At 43.6% G+C, this 18733-nt stretch overlaps 3 protein-coding genes across 6 annotated transcripts; all 3 read right to left on the reverse strand.

Annotated features, from left to right (window-relative positions):
- Positions 1–166: 166 nt before the first annotated feature.
- On the reverse strand, positions 167–9920 carry LOC130525966 (phosphatidylinositol 3-kinase regulatory subunit alpha-like). 3 transcript variants are annotated; one of them, XM_057033287.1, is made up of 17 exons: positions 9795–9920; positions 8479–8911; positions 8220–8346; positions 7742–7834; positions 7572–7643; positions 7368–7484; positions 7092–7290; positions 6084–6166; positions 4572–4677; positions 4217–4315; positions 3442–3622; positions 3246–3371; positions 2793–2935; positions 2406–2582; positions 2246–2320; positions 1700–1870; positions 167–1619 (listed from the first exon to the last, which is right to left on the reverse strand). In XM_057033287.1, exons 2-17 carry the CDS (start codon positions 8668–8670, stop codon positions 1430–1432), a joined length of 2151 nt encoding a protein of 716 aa, XP_056889267.1. In that variant the 5' UTR covers positions 8671–8911; positions 9795–9920; the 3' UTR covers positions 167–1429. The 3 variants fall into 3 exon arrangements, with proteins under 3 accessions (XP_056889267.1, XP_056889265.1, XP_056889266.1); XM_057033285.1 differs by having other exon boundaries at positions 9702–9911; XM_057033286.1 differs by having other exon boundaries at positions 9675–9911.
- A 412-nt stretch (positions 9921–10332) lies between these two features.
- Positions 10333–12489, reverse strand: zgc:101664 (uncharacterized protein LOC450064 homolog). 2 transcript variants are annotated; one of them, XM_057033292.1, is made up of 3 exons: positions 12331–12489; positions 11320–11899; positions 10333–10798 (listed from the first exon to the last, which is right to left on the reverse strand). In XM_057033292.1, exons 2-3 carry the CDS (start codon positions 11875–11877, stop codon positions 10595–10597), a joined length of 762 nt encoding a protein of 253 aa, XP_056889272.1. In that variant the 5' UTR covers positions 11878–11899; positions 12331–12489; the 3' UTR covers positions 10333–10594. The 2 variants fall into 2 exon arrangements, with proteins under 2 accessions (XP_056889272.1, XP_056889273.1); XM_057033293.1 differs by having other exon boundaries at positions 11320–11894; positions 12331–12483.
- A 315-nt stretch (positions 12490–12804) lies between these two features.
- LOC130526000 (serine/threonine-protein phosphatase 2A catalytic subunit beta isoform) lies at positions 12805–17889 on the reverse strand. The gene is made up of 8 exons (XM_057033320.1): positions 17475–17889; positions 16559–16597; positions 15730–15900; positions 14663–14836; positions 14496–14585; positions 14006–14167; positions 13670–13788; positions 12805–13448 (listed from the first exon to the last, which is right to left on the reverse strand). The coding sequence occupies exons 1-8, from the start codon at positions 17574–17576 to the stop codon at positions 13376–13378; spliced, it is 930 nt and encodes a 309-aa protein (XP_056889300.1). The 5' UTR covers positions 17577–17889; the 3' UTR covers positions 12805–13375.
- Positions 17890–18733: the final 844 nt, after the last annotated feature.

Raw genomic sequence — 18733 nt, forward strand, 5'->3', positions numbered from 1 at the left:
GCTGAAATCAGAACATCAGATTTATGGTGAAGCAGCAACATGGATCAATGAAGCTAAAAACTGTTGTCAGATGTTAAACTGACAAATAACAAGACCAACAGGGTGGGAAGTTTAGAAGAAAAACTAAGATTTATAAAATCACACTTGTAAGAAATAAGTCAACATATTTGAGATCATTCAGAATTTATTTCCACATCGGACTCCTTGAAATAAATCTCTTATTCATGTTTGAGCTCGGTCTAGTCATGATCCTAACCTGCTCCAGAAATACAAAACTCAGACTTCTTCAATTTAAACTTCAACTCTATCATGTTTTTAGTTCTTCCCCAAAGATGTTTGATTAAACGTGTTTCTACACTTAAATCCTGATTTAATACTGACCTAAATTAAATTGTTCAACTTTGTCTCACGTTCGCTTCATTGGTAGAAGAAAAATACTTGAGGTTTCTAAAAACAAGATTTGAATTTCAGCTCATTTATAAAACTAGTTTAATTACATTTGAGAAGACGATTAATTAAAGCTGAGAACTGCTTCGATCATGGTTTGGTCCTGAAAAAAAGTTCTTAAAAACTGAAAGTTCAGTCGCAGATTTCTGATCAAGTTGGAAACATGAAAGAAATCTGAGGTAAAATCAGGAGAGTCTGGAATTATTTAAAAACAGTAACAACACGCACGCACGCATTATTACGCTGGAACGTTTGACAGAAACAAAAACACAAACATTAATTAAAACAGTTTCTTGGACTGGGATTACAGGCGTTACCGTGACAAGACTTCCTGTTCTTAAACATCTGAAGAAGAACAAGGATCCAGATAGAGGACCTTCTGGAGCAGCGTGAGGGAAAGTCTGTGGGTCAGGTTCTAGTCAAGGCCTGCTCCTCGGGTCCAGATTCTGCTCCTTGGGTCCAGATTGTGGTCCGGGCCCGCTTCTCCTTGTTTTTAGGCATGTGGATGTTCAATGACTGCTATTTCCTTCAAGACTCCCATCGGATTGGTAGAAGCAGAGGAGCGTTCCCCCGACGGTCGTCTCGGTAGAAACTCATGGTTGGTAGAAACTCACCCTTAATCACGTTAACTATGTTTCTGCTTTTTTCGCAATGCTTATTTGATATCACAATAACAGTTGACCACATGACCAGGGGTTGAAGTTGATCCGACAACTCCAATCCGTGTTTCAGCCCAAGACGAAGAGCCTGAGGGGGTCTTTAAGATTGATGATGTAACTCTGGAACCCCGCCCTTTCTTTTGCTCACAGGAAGTTAAAGCTGCAGGACGCCTTTCACAGTAAAGTATTTTTTTCTTGGTTTCAAACATAAAGCTTCATCCTCAGAAAAGTTTTGGGTTCTGCAGGAGAACCTGCATCTGTGCTGTTTTTCCTGTTCCCAGCGGATTTTACAGGCCATCGAGACTGACCGTGAAGATGACCCGTCACCGCCTCTGCTGACTGTAGACAGGAAACGCCAGCGTGACGTTGAGCGAGTCGTTGTGTTGAAACAGTGAGGTGTGCTGGTAGTGAAGCACCAGCTCCTTGAGAGACGCGTATAGGTTGTAGGGCTCAGCGAAACCAAAGCCGGTACTCGTTTTGTTGATGACACAGTGTTTAACTTCTCCGTCCACACTGAGAAAGAGGAGGGGGCATTAGATCAGTGCAGTATGGTCACACAAACAGCTAAATAGAAAAGAGGAAGTAGAACTTACACCACGGAGCAGGCGTAGCAGCCCGCTTTGCTGCTGTCCCGGACCAGGAACGTTCCGTCTCTCTTTCCGCGCAGCAGAGACTCGGCCTGAGTACGGTTGATGTTACCCAGCCGCCACAGACGCTCGTCATGGTGAGGAAGGTCCTCCTCATCCTCCACCATGCTGTACTCACTGCACATTGTAACACAGCATAAGCACACGGGAGATGAGGACAAGGGCGCCTCCATGTGCCCAAAATGAATAAAACACTTCTGAACTTTTAAAAAACTGCTGGAGTCTGACTTTAAGTTTAATAAAAATTTTGTTAAGTAGAATTTTGTAACAAATGAAAAAGTAGGTGGCATTAAGATACTTTAGGGCTGCAAAACATGAGGACCAAATGTGAAACACAGAACGAAGGGAAGCAGATTTTTTTAGCGGAAAATAACTTTTCCTCTAAATGATATAAAACTGGTGTTTCTCAAAATAACAAACCCAGACAGGTGGGCCAAAGATCAGCAAAAGGAAAAGCCCCCTCCCACCATCAGGGGGCAGTGGCACACTTACTCTTCTGTAGTTTCATTCTTCAGGCCGAGCCACTCGTTCAACTTCCTTTGGCGGACACCTTTTTGAGTCAACCACCTGAGTAGCAGGGGAGAGAGACAAAAAGGGTGAGTGACTGCGTGTCTGTGAGACAGAGAGAGATCAATCCAGAGCTGGGTCTCACATCAGGTACTGGTCCCTGGTCTTGCGGAGCTGGATCAGGTCTGGTTTGATGCTGTTCATCTTCTTATCGATCTCTCTGTAGTCAGCAGCCTGTTTCTTCAGGTCCACCTCCAGGTGGCGCTTGCTGTCCACGATCTCACTGATGCGAGACTTCAACTTGTCGTAGTTTTCCATAATCCTTAAGGAGGTGGCGCAAAAACATTAGACCTGCTTTAAAATCTACATTTGTACAGCACAGCAACTCAAACCTCATCAATCTGGAATTGCTCTCTTAATCACACCTTTGATCAAATGTAAAAATAAAATGTTTCCCAATGCTCACTTGTCTGCAACCTCTGTGATACCTCTAAACTCTGAGGAGTCTGCTGTGGTTGTGGTGAGGGCCTACCTCTGGATCTCCTTGTCATTTCCCTCTCTGCGGAACTTGTCGATGTACTCTTTGCTGAAGCGCTCCTGCGTCTGACACTGCTCCTCAAAGATCTTGATGGTCTCGTTGAATGCCTCAATGGCTGTCCTCTTCATCTGGATCTCCTGAGAGAGGAAGAGGATTCATGAGGGACAAACAGCGACGCCCATTGTTGTCTGAGTGGTACTACAAGTGTTTGAACCACAAGACTCGACTCTCAGTTTTCATTTAATATTGACTTTATTTTAAACATCTGTAACATATTGCAGTTCTATGCATCTTAATGTGAATCTTTTCATCCTCTCTGACAGTTAAATGTCTTTATGGACAAAACAAAACTTTTGAGATAATCAATAATGAAATTATTAGCCTGTTTTTGAGCATCAATATTTCTGATCAAACGGTGTAGATGTGCTGCAGAGGTGCTGCAGGTACCTGTGAGGTCCGGGTGTACTCCTCGTACAGCCGGTCGTACTCCCGGTTCTTCTCCTGGTACTGCAGGTGGTACTCGTGCAGCTTTTTCCCCACAGCCTCGATGCTGTCCTCCTTCACCACCTGATCCTAAAAACAAGGACAATCTTCCGATCAGAAGAGTCCACAAGGTGATCCAGCCAGTGAGACTAGTGCAGACCTGCTGGTGTTTGGAGACGGGATAGAGCAGCTTGACATCCAGTTTGGGGTTGTACTGGGCAAGTGACTCATGGCGGTAATGGTTGATGAGCTCCACAACGGAGCTGAAGGTCAAAGGGTCGGAGAAGCCATACTTTCCCTCTCGATGGAAAATCTTTATCAGCTTGTTGTTGCCTCCTTTCCTGAAGGTGTAAACACATCAGCGTTAAACCAGATGGTTACTTTTTGCCTTTCAGGGTGTCGCAGCAGCTGTTCCTGTCCAGAGACGTTGTTGACCACAGTCCAACTGTTCACCGGACACTTTCTTTACTCTGCACAGGTTTGCTCCCTTCCTTCAGACTATACAGATATATATAAATTGTTGTCCTATATTCTAAATGAGGACATTTTGAGTAGAGGTCATTTATTTGGATTGTTCTACTTATAAACTCTACGATAAATCTGTGGAGACTGTGGAGATATAGAAGAGATGGTATTTGTCTCTGTTCTCCTTCGCATCCCTTCTTGTTTAATTACATTTCAACTCTTCCTCTTTCCTGTGTGGACTGCAGCCCTTGAATACATCACTAAGACAACTGGAGGTTCTGAGCTTCTACAAATGTAGAAAAGGGAGCAGAAATTTAAGATGTGAAGCTCCTGGTGAGCTTGAGTTTTACAGATTTTTGCTCCATGTAACATTGTTTGCTGCTATTTTTGTTCAAATCAGCCATTAGTAAATTCAATTGCACTCTTATCCAGGACATGTGGAGCACATGACTGTGTGACTGTGTATTTACCTCAGGGTCAGTGTGTAATCTCCGTGCATCTTTGTGGAAGCATCTCGGACCAGAAAAGTACCGTCGGCAGTGTCTCTGAGCTTCTCGTTCACCTCTTCTCTGCACCCAAAACACTTTTGGTAAATACTTTTTTACTAACAAAAGGTACTGTTATTAAATAACATTCAACAATTTACTGCCTTCCTAACTTCCAACCTATTTTGGTCACTTTATCTGTTGTTTATCAATTTTAAGCTATTTTCTATCATAACTAACTTTTAAAATTAACTTCCCCATTCACCTCGTTATTTAAAAGAATACTAACTTACACCTTTTCAAATCTACTTTTACCCTCTCAGGTGTGTGTGTGTTTTACCTGGAGATGTCTCCCCAGTACCATTCTGCATCCTGCAGGGAAATGCTGTTGTTGAAGCTGCTAGGAGGTGCTGGAGTTGAACATTTGACAGGTTTAGGAGGCAGAGCTGGGGAGAAAAGTGGGAAAAGCAGCTGATTCATCTGTGAAATCAGAAGAAACATCATCCTACTGCTGACGTCACCAGCGTGCGTGAGATCAGTAACTGCTCTATCCGCCAGAGGGAGCTGCCAAGCCCATATTTTGCAACAGGTTTTTCACCTTTGTCTTTCTATAATTTCAGTCCATTAATGTTTACCAGAGAACATTAAAGAAATTCAGAAATAAATTAGATGTTTTTACAGGAATCTGTTTTCCAATCTACATTTTGAAGCCATTTAATCCAAACTAACTCCTGAGGTTAATCTCAAACATTTCTGAAGACCAAGCAGGAAATTAGATCTTCATCAGATAGTTAATGATGCCCAATCTACTTCTGCAGTTTAACAAAATGGCTTCAAGCATGCAAGCGTCTGTCACAGAGTCCACTTCAGCCTGGTGGAAAAGGTGGAGGAAGTCATCTTCTGGGAGGACCTGAGTAAATTTCCAACTTCCTACTGGAGGACTGTGGTCAGAAGGTACCGGTAGGTACCAGAATCAGAGATAGCTATTAGGACTGGGTCAGGCTCCGGCTGCAGCTTTACCTGGACTCTGCATGTTAATGTAGCACAGAATCTTGTCTCGCCCCCGGAGAGCCTCGGCCCCGGCCTCCTCATCTTGCTCCATCTCAGAACCCTCAGAGCTCAAAGCCAAACACGGATCCGTCTCTGAGAAGAACCCACGTCAGGTCCCGACTGTTCATGGCTGACTGTCCACCTATTCTCCCCCTCCGAGGGTCCAATAACAGCAACGCTTTCTAGTCTGTCTTCGTCTGAAATGACGCCACTTTCTCTGCCTCAGCCTCAGTTCAAAGCTCAGGAGCAGCTTGGAGATGTGTGACATCACCACCCCCCCCAGCCAATCCCATCCATGCAGGCACATCACCGTGGTAACACCCACCCCCTCCCTCTCCTGTCTGCTGCATCTTTGAGTGTATGCATGGATGATGTCATCCTTTCAGTGCCACCGCTCTGACGGTTATTGATCCCATCGGTCCTTATTGATTAACAGCTGTATATAAAAGATCAACCGACACAGCAGATTTGTCATGTGAACAAACTGAAATCTGCTATCCAATTCAGCAATGAGTCATGTTGACCATCATTCATCATTAATAAACAACTGTTTTTATTTGATTCTACTGAAATCTGATCACTAAAGTGGTAACAAACCACAGTGCCCTTCCACGAAAACACATACATCCTTTTACGCCTATCTTTGTGAGGACTTCCATAGACATGATTCATAACTCTACCCTGACCCTCACCTCTGACCTCAACCCAGTTCTAACCTCAACATTAAGACCAGGGCTGAACTCTCAAACAGTCCTTTGAAGTTGTGAAGAGCAGCACAAAGCAAGAACACACACATACACACCTGGTGCTGCCTGGTTCATGTTGAGTTCGCTGGTAATCAGAATCTCTAGAACCTGAACTAGAGGGTCCAGACTGGACTCGGACCTGAAAAGGAACAGAGAAGCAAAATGATTCTAGTGATGAGAAGATTCTGGAGAGCTGAAATAAACAAACATCTCAGCATGAATCCCAACTATGAAGATGTTTAAGCATGTGTGTCTGAGACTTGATTACATTTATAGATTTGTGATAAACTTGTTGATGAGGCAGATGTGTTGCTGCTCTAGTTGCCGCTCGTGTGTGGCTGCAGCACATTATCTCTTAGTGAATCCTTTTTTGGTGAAGAAATGAGTGAGGAGGGTTTTTTTTCTTCTAACCCTGTGGGGATCTTGCACACACAGTGACGGTGACCTTTTACCGGTATGGCTGAGGAAAGGACCTGTACGTAACTGGATGTTCAATGCTTCAAATCATGGTGACAATTGCAGTACCGGTTGCAATCACCAATGGCAGTGCATGCATGTGTGTGTACGTGTATGGCTGTGGCTCTCAGGCCTTCATAATTTGAGCCTGAATGCAACTAATGCGAGGATGAGAGTAAGGGACCCAGGAGGGATCCTCCTGATGACAACCGGGGGGGTACGGAAGCTACAGTGGGACAGTGGGAGGGGTTTATATGGAAGCTGTGTTGCCATGGTTACTGAGAGGCAGTCAGCCTGTTTTAAAGAGATGGAGGAATATCTGCTTACTATGTTCCTGCAGTTTGAGCCAAACACTCAAAGTCAAAATGCTGAAAACTGAAAAATGCACTTTTTGGTCACCGAGTCTGTGCACATACATTTTGCCGTGCTCAGACCAACACCGCTACCATTGTTGCCTTTCGATTGTAAATTACACCCGAAAGCCGCGGAGATTGACATTTTGACTCCGTGCAGAGAAACCAAGTCCAAGAGTTGTGGTTGGCCTCCTGATCAACAATCTGCGGTTGGCCCCAGAATGAAATGATTTAAATGTAGCGAGAGTAACTGACCCTGCACTGAGCCTGAACAATACTGGGCTGAAGCTCTCCGCCAGGGTTCGAGGGCTCAGCTGGTTTCTGGAACCATGTAGGCAGACTCGGGCCAGGTGACGCACCACGCTGAGCAGCGTGAGGCCATACTGGGCGGGGCAGCTGGACGAGCTGGCAATGCATCGCAACACCTGAGCACAGTCCTCCACGTCTCTGACCTCTGTGACAAAAGCAAAAATGGACAAAGGGGCTTAACCAGGTAGATCAAGACCGGCGCAGCCAAGCTCCATATCTCACCTTGGACTGCACGAATCATGTCAGCTTGCAGTATGGATGGGAGGATGGGACCAGGCAGGTCTTGCAGGAACCGCAGCACCCCGCAGCACAGAGACAGCAGATCCAGCTGCTCCAGGTCTGAAAAAACAAACACACCTGTGTTCAATAAGAGAGAAACATCACAACAGATTAAATACAAAACCAGTGGAAGAAGAAACTCCTCACCAGCATCAGCCAGCTGTCGAACATCTAAACCTCCAGCACTCACACCGTGATACACACCAGGAGCGTCCAGACCTGCAGAAAATACACGAGGAACGAGGAAATGAGCAACTGTAAACATGCAGAGGAAGACATGTGGCACGGACAGGTACAGAGTGCAGCTATGCACGTACCTTTGTTCTCAATGGCCTCCATCAGTCTGGTGAGGAGTGGAGGGGCTGTGTCTGGTGGGCCAAACTGTTCTGCCAAGTCTGGCAGCACAAAGCCTAAACAGAGGACACAATACACAGAAGGTCAAAGCAACAAATAGGAACAACTTAATTACGAATACAGGTGAACAGAGTGGGTGTCAGCTTCATTGTCTCCTGCTCAAGCTCCATCGAGGCTCCTCCACTGCTGACAACTCATCCTATTTCAGAGGTTCTGTTCATCACGTGTGAAACAGAACAGAACTGACATGAACACAAATAACAGAGGTTGGATTGACCTTTTTAGGTTTCATAATTTAAGCAGCATCAATTAAAAGTCTGAGTAAATCAAAGTGGAGAAAAGATACATGAGAAGGAAGATTTTTCAAAATAAATAGAGCTATGCCTGTATCTTTCTGCTGTGTTTGGAGAACCTTGAGCCATTTGAAGCTTTCCAACTCACCGTCCGACTCAGAATCAGCCCTCGCCGATGCTGAGGGGGGTCTGGGTGGGCGGGGCTTCGGCGTAGGGGGAGACATCCTCTTTCTGCCAATAAACTCCACATACGTCCCAGGAAAGTCACCTTTTTCCTGTCCGACCACAGATGCACAAATCAAAGAAGACTGGGAAACGAGGCTGGTTTTTGTCTACAGTCGCACAGAATATCACTGGAGACGTTATTGGCAGCTGGTGTTTAACTGGAGTCATGATGCAATCAGTACCTGTGTGGTTTCGTTAAAACCCGGCAACCAACCAATTTCTGACGGCCTCTCTTCAGCGCCGCTGCTGCAGCCAAGCGCCAGCAGTGCTCCGCGGCTGACGAGCAGCACATCTCCCACATGGAGGTCAATGTCCTCTTCTCTCTCCTTCTTGTAGTCGTACAGAGCTCGATACTGAAATCCTTCGGAGCTCATGGCTGTGAAACCTGCTGTAGGCTTCTGAGCGACTACAGACAAAAACAATGTGACTAACTTTTAAAACAAGTGTTTGAGTTCTCCCGAGTAAATCTATCAAGGGCAGCTACGTCAGCATCCCCCATGTTTTGATATCATCCATCCTGGGTGAGCTGCGGCAACTCCAAACCCATCTAAATCTTCACCGCTCATTAACAGGAGTCTCAACAGAGGTGGTGGCCACATCTGCAGAGACGCTTGCCTGCAGGAAAAGGAGGGCAAAGAGAGACACAAAAGATAAGATAAAGAGTTTCTGCCCCCAGCAGCAAAAACCTGAACATCACAATGCCCCAGAGATACATCATCATCGTCACTGATGTCAGCTGGTCCTTTAACATAATCTCCTACTCTTATTCTATTTATTTTAACTTTAAACATTTCCACAATGGGATGTTCAGGTGAACATGATATATAATTAGAATTAAATCGTAGTGGATGTGATTTTTTTTAATGTTTAAAATATACAATTATATTAAACGATATTAGCAGTGCGACCAGATTTGATAATGCCAGTTGCTGATATAGAAGACATATGACCGAGTGCATGAACGTATGATAATGCAAAGTGTAAAATAATGTTCATAGATAATGAATTTGAATACTAGACTTTATACTCTTGTCATTTTAAGGAAAATGAATTGTTAAAGGGCCAACGTAAATAATGGAGACCAACCCTGAATACATTATTTTAACAGACGTGTATTAAATGATGGGTGCGTTTAAAGGCGAATTTTGCTGAACGAATCCAAGACAATGGATGCCTTTAGACTGGTGATTAAGGTATTTTCCGAACTGAGGCCACAAGTGAAATTCTACGTCAAGCGCTCCAGTTTTTAAGTAAAAACAACCAAGCAGCGGTATTCATGCTCCAAGTATCACATATAAAAGGAAAGGGCTAAGAGAGACACATTATCGCCTCCAGGAAACAGGAAACTACAGGCGACAACGCTAGTTTAGCATCATACCTCGTCGCTCTGGCTCCAACATCTCACCTTTTTGATTGAATATCACCTTTTAAATCGTCCAATAGACCAGAACAACGTGCATCAAACTATCACAACAAACGGACGCGTCATTTTATTGACCTCTGATCCGAGATCTTGATGTGATTTTTCAGGTATTTCCAGGATAAAGAGACTCGTGTTTTAGCCCCTCTGAATTTCAGACGCTATCTTGGCGTCAGGCTACTTCACTTCCGGTGCAACCCTTCAAAGTAAAGGAATATAGGCTCATACATAAGCAACAATTCCGTTTCTTTTTGGCGCGGTGACATAACTGCACAATATATCTTACATGGCTAATAAAAACGGACGCGACTAACTAGTTTAGCTACTTTAGACTGAACAAAATCGCCAAGATGAAGAAGTATGGCCGAGAAGCCGTGCGTTAGCGTCATATCCGGTAACCTATTTTCTTAGTGCGCGAGACGGATGGGGGACCATGGCAACAAAAGAATGCATGTGATGGGGGTGTACTGTATTCATGCTGTCCTCATTTATTCAGGTCTTATAAAAGCAGCCGTTTGAAAATATCCACGCGTATGTGTGAGACATCTGCATCATGTGACCTGCTGCTGCAGTCTTCCAAAAGGAACCACCCCCTCCTACATCAAATACATCTATATCAAGGTGTATGTACACTTCTTTATTTAAAATGTAAAAACACATTATTGCAAAACAAATATATGTTATTAATTTACAAGAATAATTTAATTCCTACATTAATCAGAATTTAATGCATTTGAAGACATTTTTGCAGAACGATAAAATCTCTGAATATAAAAACTAAAATATTAAGTATGACTTTTATAAAAGCATTGAAGTAATTTATAAAAATGCCATTTATTCAGATGAAAATGACTGTTACTGCCTGAAGCATTTCTGTTCTATATGCTGAAGATGATCCCGTGTCTGCGGACTGTTAGACAGATCTTCCCAAACAGCTGCAGCTTGTCCTTCAGGAAGTGACCCACCTCCTCAGAGTGGACCACATCACAGAACACCCAGATCTCGGCTCGCTCCCTTTGGATGTTGGCATTGCATGTCGGCAACTGCGAGGTCTGAATTAAGTGGCTCACCGACTGCCACAGCTGCAGGGAAGACAACCACCAGAAGAGGAACACAGTTCAGATTATTGATTATTTCACATCAAAAGCCCAACGAGGCAAAAATGTTGTAATGACATCGGTAACACGGCCACGGCTTCCTTGGGGACTTCCTGTCTGACTCAGGTCAGTGAAGCTAAACAGTAGTTACACTTTGTAGGTGAGCTACATGCATGAAATATACTTTCTGACCCAACCATTCATGGTTCTGAGCAAGATTTTTTTACATCATGTACCAGTAATCACTTTTTCTCTGAGCCTCCAAACATTTAGACTGAAACTGACTGACGTCAGGACCACAAAAAAAACACAATCTGATAGGTTGTTCATCTTGCTGTCAGCATTGTTGAACAGGTACATATGCAGTATATTTAAAAAAAGGAACCACAGTTTGACCATGAACTCAAAAGCCCACATCCTAACATCTTAACTGTCCTCGGCTCTCTTTACCAGTTATTAACTGTTAGCCAGCATGCTAACATGAATGGACAAATATCTGCACTGACCTGCTCAATGTCTCCAGGACAGTTGTGCTTACTGATTACCCATCTGACCCTCTGGCGGAGGTGCAGCTGGAGTATGGAGACCATGTGACAGAAGTCTTGGGACAGTGGCTTAGAGTTCTGCAGCAGAACTCCTTTGTGTGTGAAGACACTCCAGGAGCGCCGGAATGGTGAGGCTTTGACAGCACAGTAATGTTTGTGGTCATGAGGAGATGCTCTGCTGTTTTTCAGACCACCTGGGAGGAGGTTTTCTTTGGTTTCTAATATAAAATCTTTATGATCCTGTTTTAATCTGTCTACAGACAAATGTTCCTGAGTTCTCTGGGCAATGCTTTCTAATCCAGGTCTGTGAGGAGAACTTTGAAAATACCTGTTATGAAAGGAGGTGATTGCAGGTGCTGATTTGGCAGGTCTGATGGGGAAATGGGAATCAGAGAACCAGGGGGTAAAGACTGGAGGAGTTCGACAGGGGAAAGGTTTAAGAAGCTTTTCTGTGGTCTCCAACAGAGAGTTGAGCCTGGCCTCTGATCCAGGCTGGTAGTGCAGAACCACGTCCTCCATCCAAAGATTAACCCTTCCTATTCTTTTTCAGACACAAAAAGTCATGGGAAAAATGATGACACACATAAAATTACTGTTGACAAAAAACCCTGAGTATCTAATTGCTTCCAAGAGAACAAGGGCCTTCATTTTGAAATTTAAGATGCGTATCTTGTTTTGTTTTTTGTTTTAAAAAAGGAGGTTCAATAAAGCTTTAAAGAGTGCATGAACTTCATTGTAAAATAATGATGTATTGTCAACTATTGATGTAATAACAGCTCATTTGGAACTTGGATTATCCATAATAATAATATTCAATCATCAAAAGATTTAGCGACAAAAAGCTAATGTTTTTAGCTTCTTAGCGAAGATGTTTAGAATAGCTAAACAGCAAATATAACTGCGACGTAGACACACTCAGTAGGTGTGTTTTCATTATCCCAAACGGTGAAATGTGTAACGTCAATTCCAAACCTTTAAGCGCCTTATTTTCTTCATAGTGTTGATTTAAGCGGTGGAAATGGTGGTGATGGAGACCACCACGAACAACATGGAGACCGCGGGACGCGATTCGCGGAGAGTCTCGCGATCGTTCAATACAGCTCAGCCGTCTTCATTATTGTAAAGGGGAAGTACGGATCAATTCACGATATTCGTCTTTAATCCCACCAAAACTACATAAACCACTCACTAATTTGTGACATACGGAGGATTATCTCACACTAATGTGGAATCAAGTTAAAGTCTCTTTGGATTAAATGTGAGCAACTATAGTGAGACCCCTGCCCAAAAATTGTAGACACAACCAACCAAATGCATGCTCTCTCGCTATGCTATGCGCCTGTCCAAGCACATTTAAAATGCTTGTGTATTTCAGTTCTCAAAAAACTGGCAACATTTTTACTTTACATGTGGTTAAATTGAAAAACAAATGACACCGACACAATGTGCTAGTTTGTCAATAGGACACTTTTATTTCATACGTCTTTAGTCTTTAATCAAATTACAGTAATATACTTGCTGAGATGACCACCGGCTGAAGCCTGACAGCTAAATCTGACAGCTGGACTACTTGAAGCAAATGTATTCTTTAATTTTCCAACTGATGCAACAGAAACAGATGCAATATGGTGCTATCAGGCAGGGGGGATTTAGTGCTGGTCTTAAGAAAAAAGAAGAAAGACATTGCGTGTTGCACATGTAAAAGGATCAGAATATGGCACATTTGGTCCACGTTGGTAATTTTATTATCTGGTTTTCAAAACATGGAATAAACAAAAAGAAAAGAACAGGTCATAGTTGTTTTTCCCCAAAAGCACAGCATTAATGACAGCATACTGAAAACAAGACTGTAGAGGGGGTCGCTCTAAGGTTTCTTCGTTAAAATCTGGGTTCATCAGCCAATCGTTTGTTTCTATCCTCCCTGGTACAGTAATAATAGTTAGAAATTTCCATCCAAATGACAGGGGGAGGGAGGGGTGGAGCTTTCTAGGTGATTGACAAGGGAGGGTTTGGACATTCACAGGAAGTAGTCAGGAGTGCGTCTGGTCACATGGGGCTCGCCACGGCGAGGGGCGGGATCAAACTGAAGGCTAGAAGAGGCAAAGAGAAAAAAGTTAGGAGACAAGTTGTTAGCTCAGAAAGATATACAAACTTTGTTGCTGAAGAACTTTATGCTGAAGAAGTTTATCAGGAAGGTGATCACTGCTTCAGCTGGGTTCAAAAGCATTTTTAACATGTGCTGAGCTACTCAACACAACTGACGTGCGTTTAGGACAAAGATGAAGTGAGCTGTCTGGTTTACATTACTTACAAAGAGTATTTCAGAGTGTCATCCAGTTCCATGATGGCTGCCTGGTTTCCACAGCGGTAGCAGTAGTTTGGAGCACTAAAGATGGTCACCACGTTCTTGTCATGGCCCCAGTTATAACCCTGAATAGGGAAGAACACACATGAACATGGGACCTCCCAGTAAACAGTGCACGGGCACTCTGGTTTAAGGTGACCTTATTCAGGTCAAACTCAGTGGGAGTGAGACGGAGCTCACTGACAGCTTCATTCTGCCATTACCTTGGACACACCGGGCTCCACACTGGCCAGGTGGTTTCTATCACCTTTATTTATACATAGAGGGAAGTGTGTGTGTTACCTCCATGACCAGCTGATGGGCACGGGACACCAGGGTGAGGCCATTGGCGTGGTTGAAGGTTTCAGAGATGTCTTGTCCAAAGGTGTAGCCGGCCCCTCTGGGAGAGATGCCCCACCCACCACGGTCGTCAGGGTCCGACCACAGCAGGTCACACATGGGACCCTGGGGGGGATAATTTCAGAACATTTTAGTCCAGAACCTAAAACCAAACACACCACGCTTGTGTGCAGGTCAGAATCAGATATTCTCTTTATAGCATTCATGAAAGTGGACTTGTCATGTCATTATGGCATATGCGGACAAAGCTACGTATAGACTGATTTTCATGTGCAGGACTTCCATCCATACAGGAGCAGCAAGACAAGAACACAAGTTACAGCGAGACAGAAGAAAAGAGAGGTCATTGAGACACTAAAGTGGACAAACAGACGTAACTATCGCTTCTCATCAAGGGCGAACACAAGTCACATGTGCATGCATGCGTGTGTACCTCATGAGGAACTTCTTGCAGGCGGTCCAGAGCTCTTATATGATCCAGAGTGTCTATGGAGGGAGACAAGCCTCCGTGGAGACAGAAGATCTGAGATGGGACAGAAGAGATGGAGTGACTAAGCTGACTGGATGTTGACACCATGAACGTGCGTCCTGATGTCCCACCTGTTGGTCGACCAGTGCGGTGAGCGGCAGGTAGTCAAACAAGTCTGTGAAGTACTTCCAGACGTTGGCGTTGCCGTACTTCCTCAGACATTCATCGTAGAAGCCATAGACTTGTGTGATCTGCCGTGACTCATGGTTCCCTCTCAAAATGGTGATTCGCTCTGGAAAACGAACCTAAACAAAGACCGTTGTGTAGTGGTTTCAACCCTTACTGGCCAGTCTGAACTGGTGAAACCCCCCCCCCACTTCCACACCAGCTCCTGATATTTACATTTAGCCTCAACTGGTATTTTTAAGTACATTTGCTCATTTAATAATGGCTGAATGGATCTCCACTTCCCTCATGTAGGCAGGGAGAACTTCCTTTGCTGCTGTTAAGAGAACAAAATGAAGCTTCTCCCCTTTGTTTCTCTAATAAATCAGGTTGTGAGTAAAAACCCTGCAGCAGCTTTACTGGCTAAAGGGCTCTTTTCCAGTCCCTGATGGAAAGACACTAATAAACCTGCAAGACGAGTTCAGTGCCTTCAACCAGAACAGGCGTCTGTCTCCAACACCTGACCCGTATCCACAGCAACGCAACACTGCTTGGCCAGAAAACATAGGGACAAACTGTCCGTCATCATCCCTCAGGACGTTCTTCAGGACATCCAATTTATTTGTTTCTGTTTGGCTTCACAGGCGTTCCTGTTTTACTGTCACATTCCCTTTAGAAATAAAAAAGACTAGCATCTGGGAACACTGGGACTATTGGACCCGAGTTCATTGTGTGAACATTCTGCGCACCATCTCTAAATTCTGGTGGAATCTGGGCTCTTTTTAATTCTACTTTCATGAGCATTTCACCAGACTGGCGATCAGCTGGTGACTCATGCGACCACAGAGACATATTAGTGACGTCTGTGGTTTTTGATTCTAGGCTGCTACAAGTGTTACAACTATTGTCTTGAGTCCAAAGCAGACTGAAGTCTACATCATATGCTTTGTGACTATTCAAATGGTTGGCATCAAAGAGGATTCACATTTCACATTTTCACCCATATTCTGATCTGAATAAAGCAGCTGTTTACCTTTAACGTGACCAACAGCGTGACCGTCTCCACAGAGTAGTAGCCTCTGTCCACGTAGTCTCCCATGAACAGGTAGTTGGTGTCGGGAGACTTTCCTCCAATCTTAAATAGCTCCATCAGGTCATGGAACTGACCGTGCACATCGCCACACACCGTCACTGGGCATCGCACCTGAGGACATTTGGGACACAGTCACTGAACATGAACTTAACCAATGGGTTCGACCAGGATACCCGTAGCTCAGAAACTTCTGGGTTAAACGGGTTGACTTGGACACTGTTTCTGTTGGGTTCTTCCAAAGGAACCTTATTGAATACTGCAGGCATTTTCAACAGACCCCACACAGACAAAGTGTTATTTTGGGCAGAGGTTCTCTGCTTTGTCAAAGCATCATGGCCACAAACAAAGATGAGAATTATAGTTCTGAACATTGTCATGTCTATGTGGAGAATCAAGTGTGGAAGCAAAACTCAGATCCCACTTTGTGACAATGTTACGACCTTCTCGTAAAGGCATCAGCCGCTGCAGCACCCTGCTTTCACATCAAACACTTCAACAAACCTCAAGATATTTTAGTGCATTTTCTGTCTTTATTCATCGCCAAAATCCCCAGCAGTTTGGTGGCAGGTATTAAACTGTGTTATAGTTAAAAGGCACATTTCTTAGCCAAACAACAGCATTTAGAGTGTAAACATGCTGGACTATTAATGCCTCCTCGACACAGAAAAGAGCTTTAAAAGGCTCAAAGTGGCTAATTAATGATTTCTTTGATTTCAGATGAGCTGATTGTGGTCTACCCTGAGGAGACGTGTGGCCCAGTCACACTCACCTCCTGCACGTTAGACTCGTTGGTCAGAATTTCCTTGGCCTGGAAAAGAAATGAAGAGAACAAAATCAGCCAGAGACTTTTACATGTTTATATGTTAACAGTTGAACAATAATTCAGAGCTTGAAGGTCAAATTTAATTAGAAGGAACAACGCGTTTACTGTATTCTTGTTAGAATTCAGAATTTTAATGAAAATGAGATTTTGATTCAAATACTGCTGTACAGTATTTTACTTAACAATGAAATGGGAAAGGAAGCTTTCAGAGTTCTTTCTGAGACATAATACTGTCACTTTGCAGTTAAATAATAAAGGACTACTTCGCTGCATGTGATGTAACATGTTAAGACATTTTCTCTTCGGGTTATTGTCGTTTCACATTGGGATCTGTGCATGCACGGCGTGTGCAGGAGAAGCTGATGTTCAACCACCCTGAGATGAGGGAATTAGGAGCTTTGAGCTTCAATAAAGCTCGGATCGATCAACATGGGCGCGGTGCGAATCATTCTAGCGATTCAGACACCCAACTGGAAACCACTCAACACTCACCATGAGCTTCTAGCTCCATTTAACCAAGTACCCCAGTATCGGGTAGCGGTAAACCTGTCTGCGTCTGTTTGGTGGCTAACAAGCGGCGAGATGCGACATTTTCCGGCCTCGCTCCTCGGGTCGGTGGCTGATCGATAATTTTAGAGGAACCGTGTTACCTGAAGCTACAACAATACATTTACCTAGAAAAAATATTTTGATACCTCAAGCTCAGATATCAATTTAAGCGTATTCAGAAAAGGGAAGAAAACCATATATATAGCTAATTTTCCGAAACTAGCCGGAGCCGTCATCGTAATCTCTCGGCAGGGCCACACTGAAAATGGGCCGACTGGATCAGAATAAAACTGCACTTTTCCAGCCAACTTACCTTCTCACAGAGTGTTCGGACTTGGTTTTCCGTTAGCTGCTTACACTCGTTTAACTGTTCGATCCATTGGTCTAATTCTTTAGTAAAAGATTTGTCTTCCATGACAGCCGCCCGCTAAGCTAGCCGCTTTAGCTACCTGAAAAAACAAACTGGCCTGTGTCTCGACGCTAGCTGTTAGCTTCGTATTGTTAACCCAATCCAGTCAGCCAAACCGGTTGGAAAATCAACGTTAAGACCTAAAAATTACAAGCACTTTTCTCCACGTCTATCATGATAAATTACCAATGTTAAGTTAACAAAGTTAAAATGTTGCCTATATCACCCGGGGGAGATAAAATGGTCGAATGTCCCTGATGCGACGGACCGTAGAGGCAGAAGGTAGTGGTGTCGCAGCGGCTAGTCCACTAGCTAAAAGAGCTAGCTACAATAACATCCGGGCATTTCAGTAGCCAGCCAACTGGCGCAAGAGAGACACTCCGTGGACAGATTGAGAACGTCAAGATAGATAGATAGCTAGATAGATAGCTAGATAGATAGCTAGATAGATAGCTAGATAGATAGCTAGATAGATAGCTAGATAGATAGATAGATAGATAGATAGATAGATAGATAGATAGATAGATAGATAGATAGATAGATAGATAGATAGATAGATAGATAGATAGATAGATAGATAGATAGATATTCACATTAAAGTTTTGTTTTTGTTTGTTTTTTTAACTTCTGAAAAACAAAAAGCTTCTCAGGGGGAGATCCAAGCGAACCCGAAGAATAAAAGACGGCAGCACTGACATCTGTCTCAGTTGAAGACTGAAACAGAAAAGCTTCTTGTTTCCCGGTGGAAGACCTGGTAGAATGGTGGTGCTGCACTGTGTCTCGTTGACATTTACAAGAAGGGTCAGAGCACCATGTTCTTCACCAGGAAACTCAGATCCTTCAGCAGGGCCACGATGCAGATGATTTATCATGTGGTGGTAGGGAGGAGAGGAGTAATCTATAACACATTGAACCCCTGTCAGAGCTCTTTCAGCCACAGCCATCCACTGAACTCTCCTCCCAAATTAGCTACAGGAAAGTTAAAACAATATAAAATTATTATTCTGTGTTATATTCTTCATGTGGATCTTTTTTTCTTGGAAATAGTTTTTGCATCTACATAAATGTCTCGTCAACGGCTCATTCTCGTTATGCAGCTTGTTATTGACAAAACCTCCTGAATCACCTTCACCTGAGAAGCATCATAACAACTTGTTCACCTG

Source organism: Takifugu flavidus, chromosome 5, assembly GCF_003711565.1.
Source record: "Takifugu flavidus isolate HTHZ2018 chromosome 5, ASM371156v2, whole genome shotgun sequence".
NCBI lineage: Eukaryota > Metazoa > Chordata > Actinopteri > Tetraodontiformes > Tetraodontidae > Takifugu > Takifugu flavidus.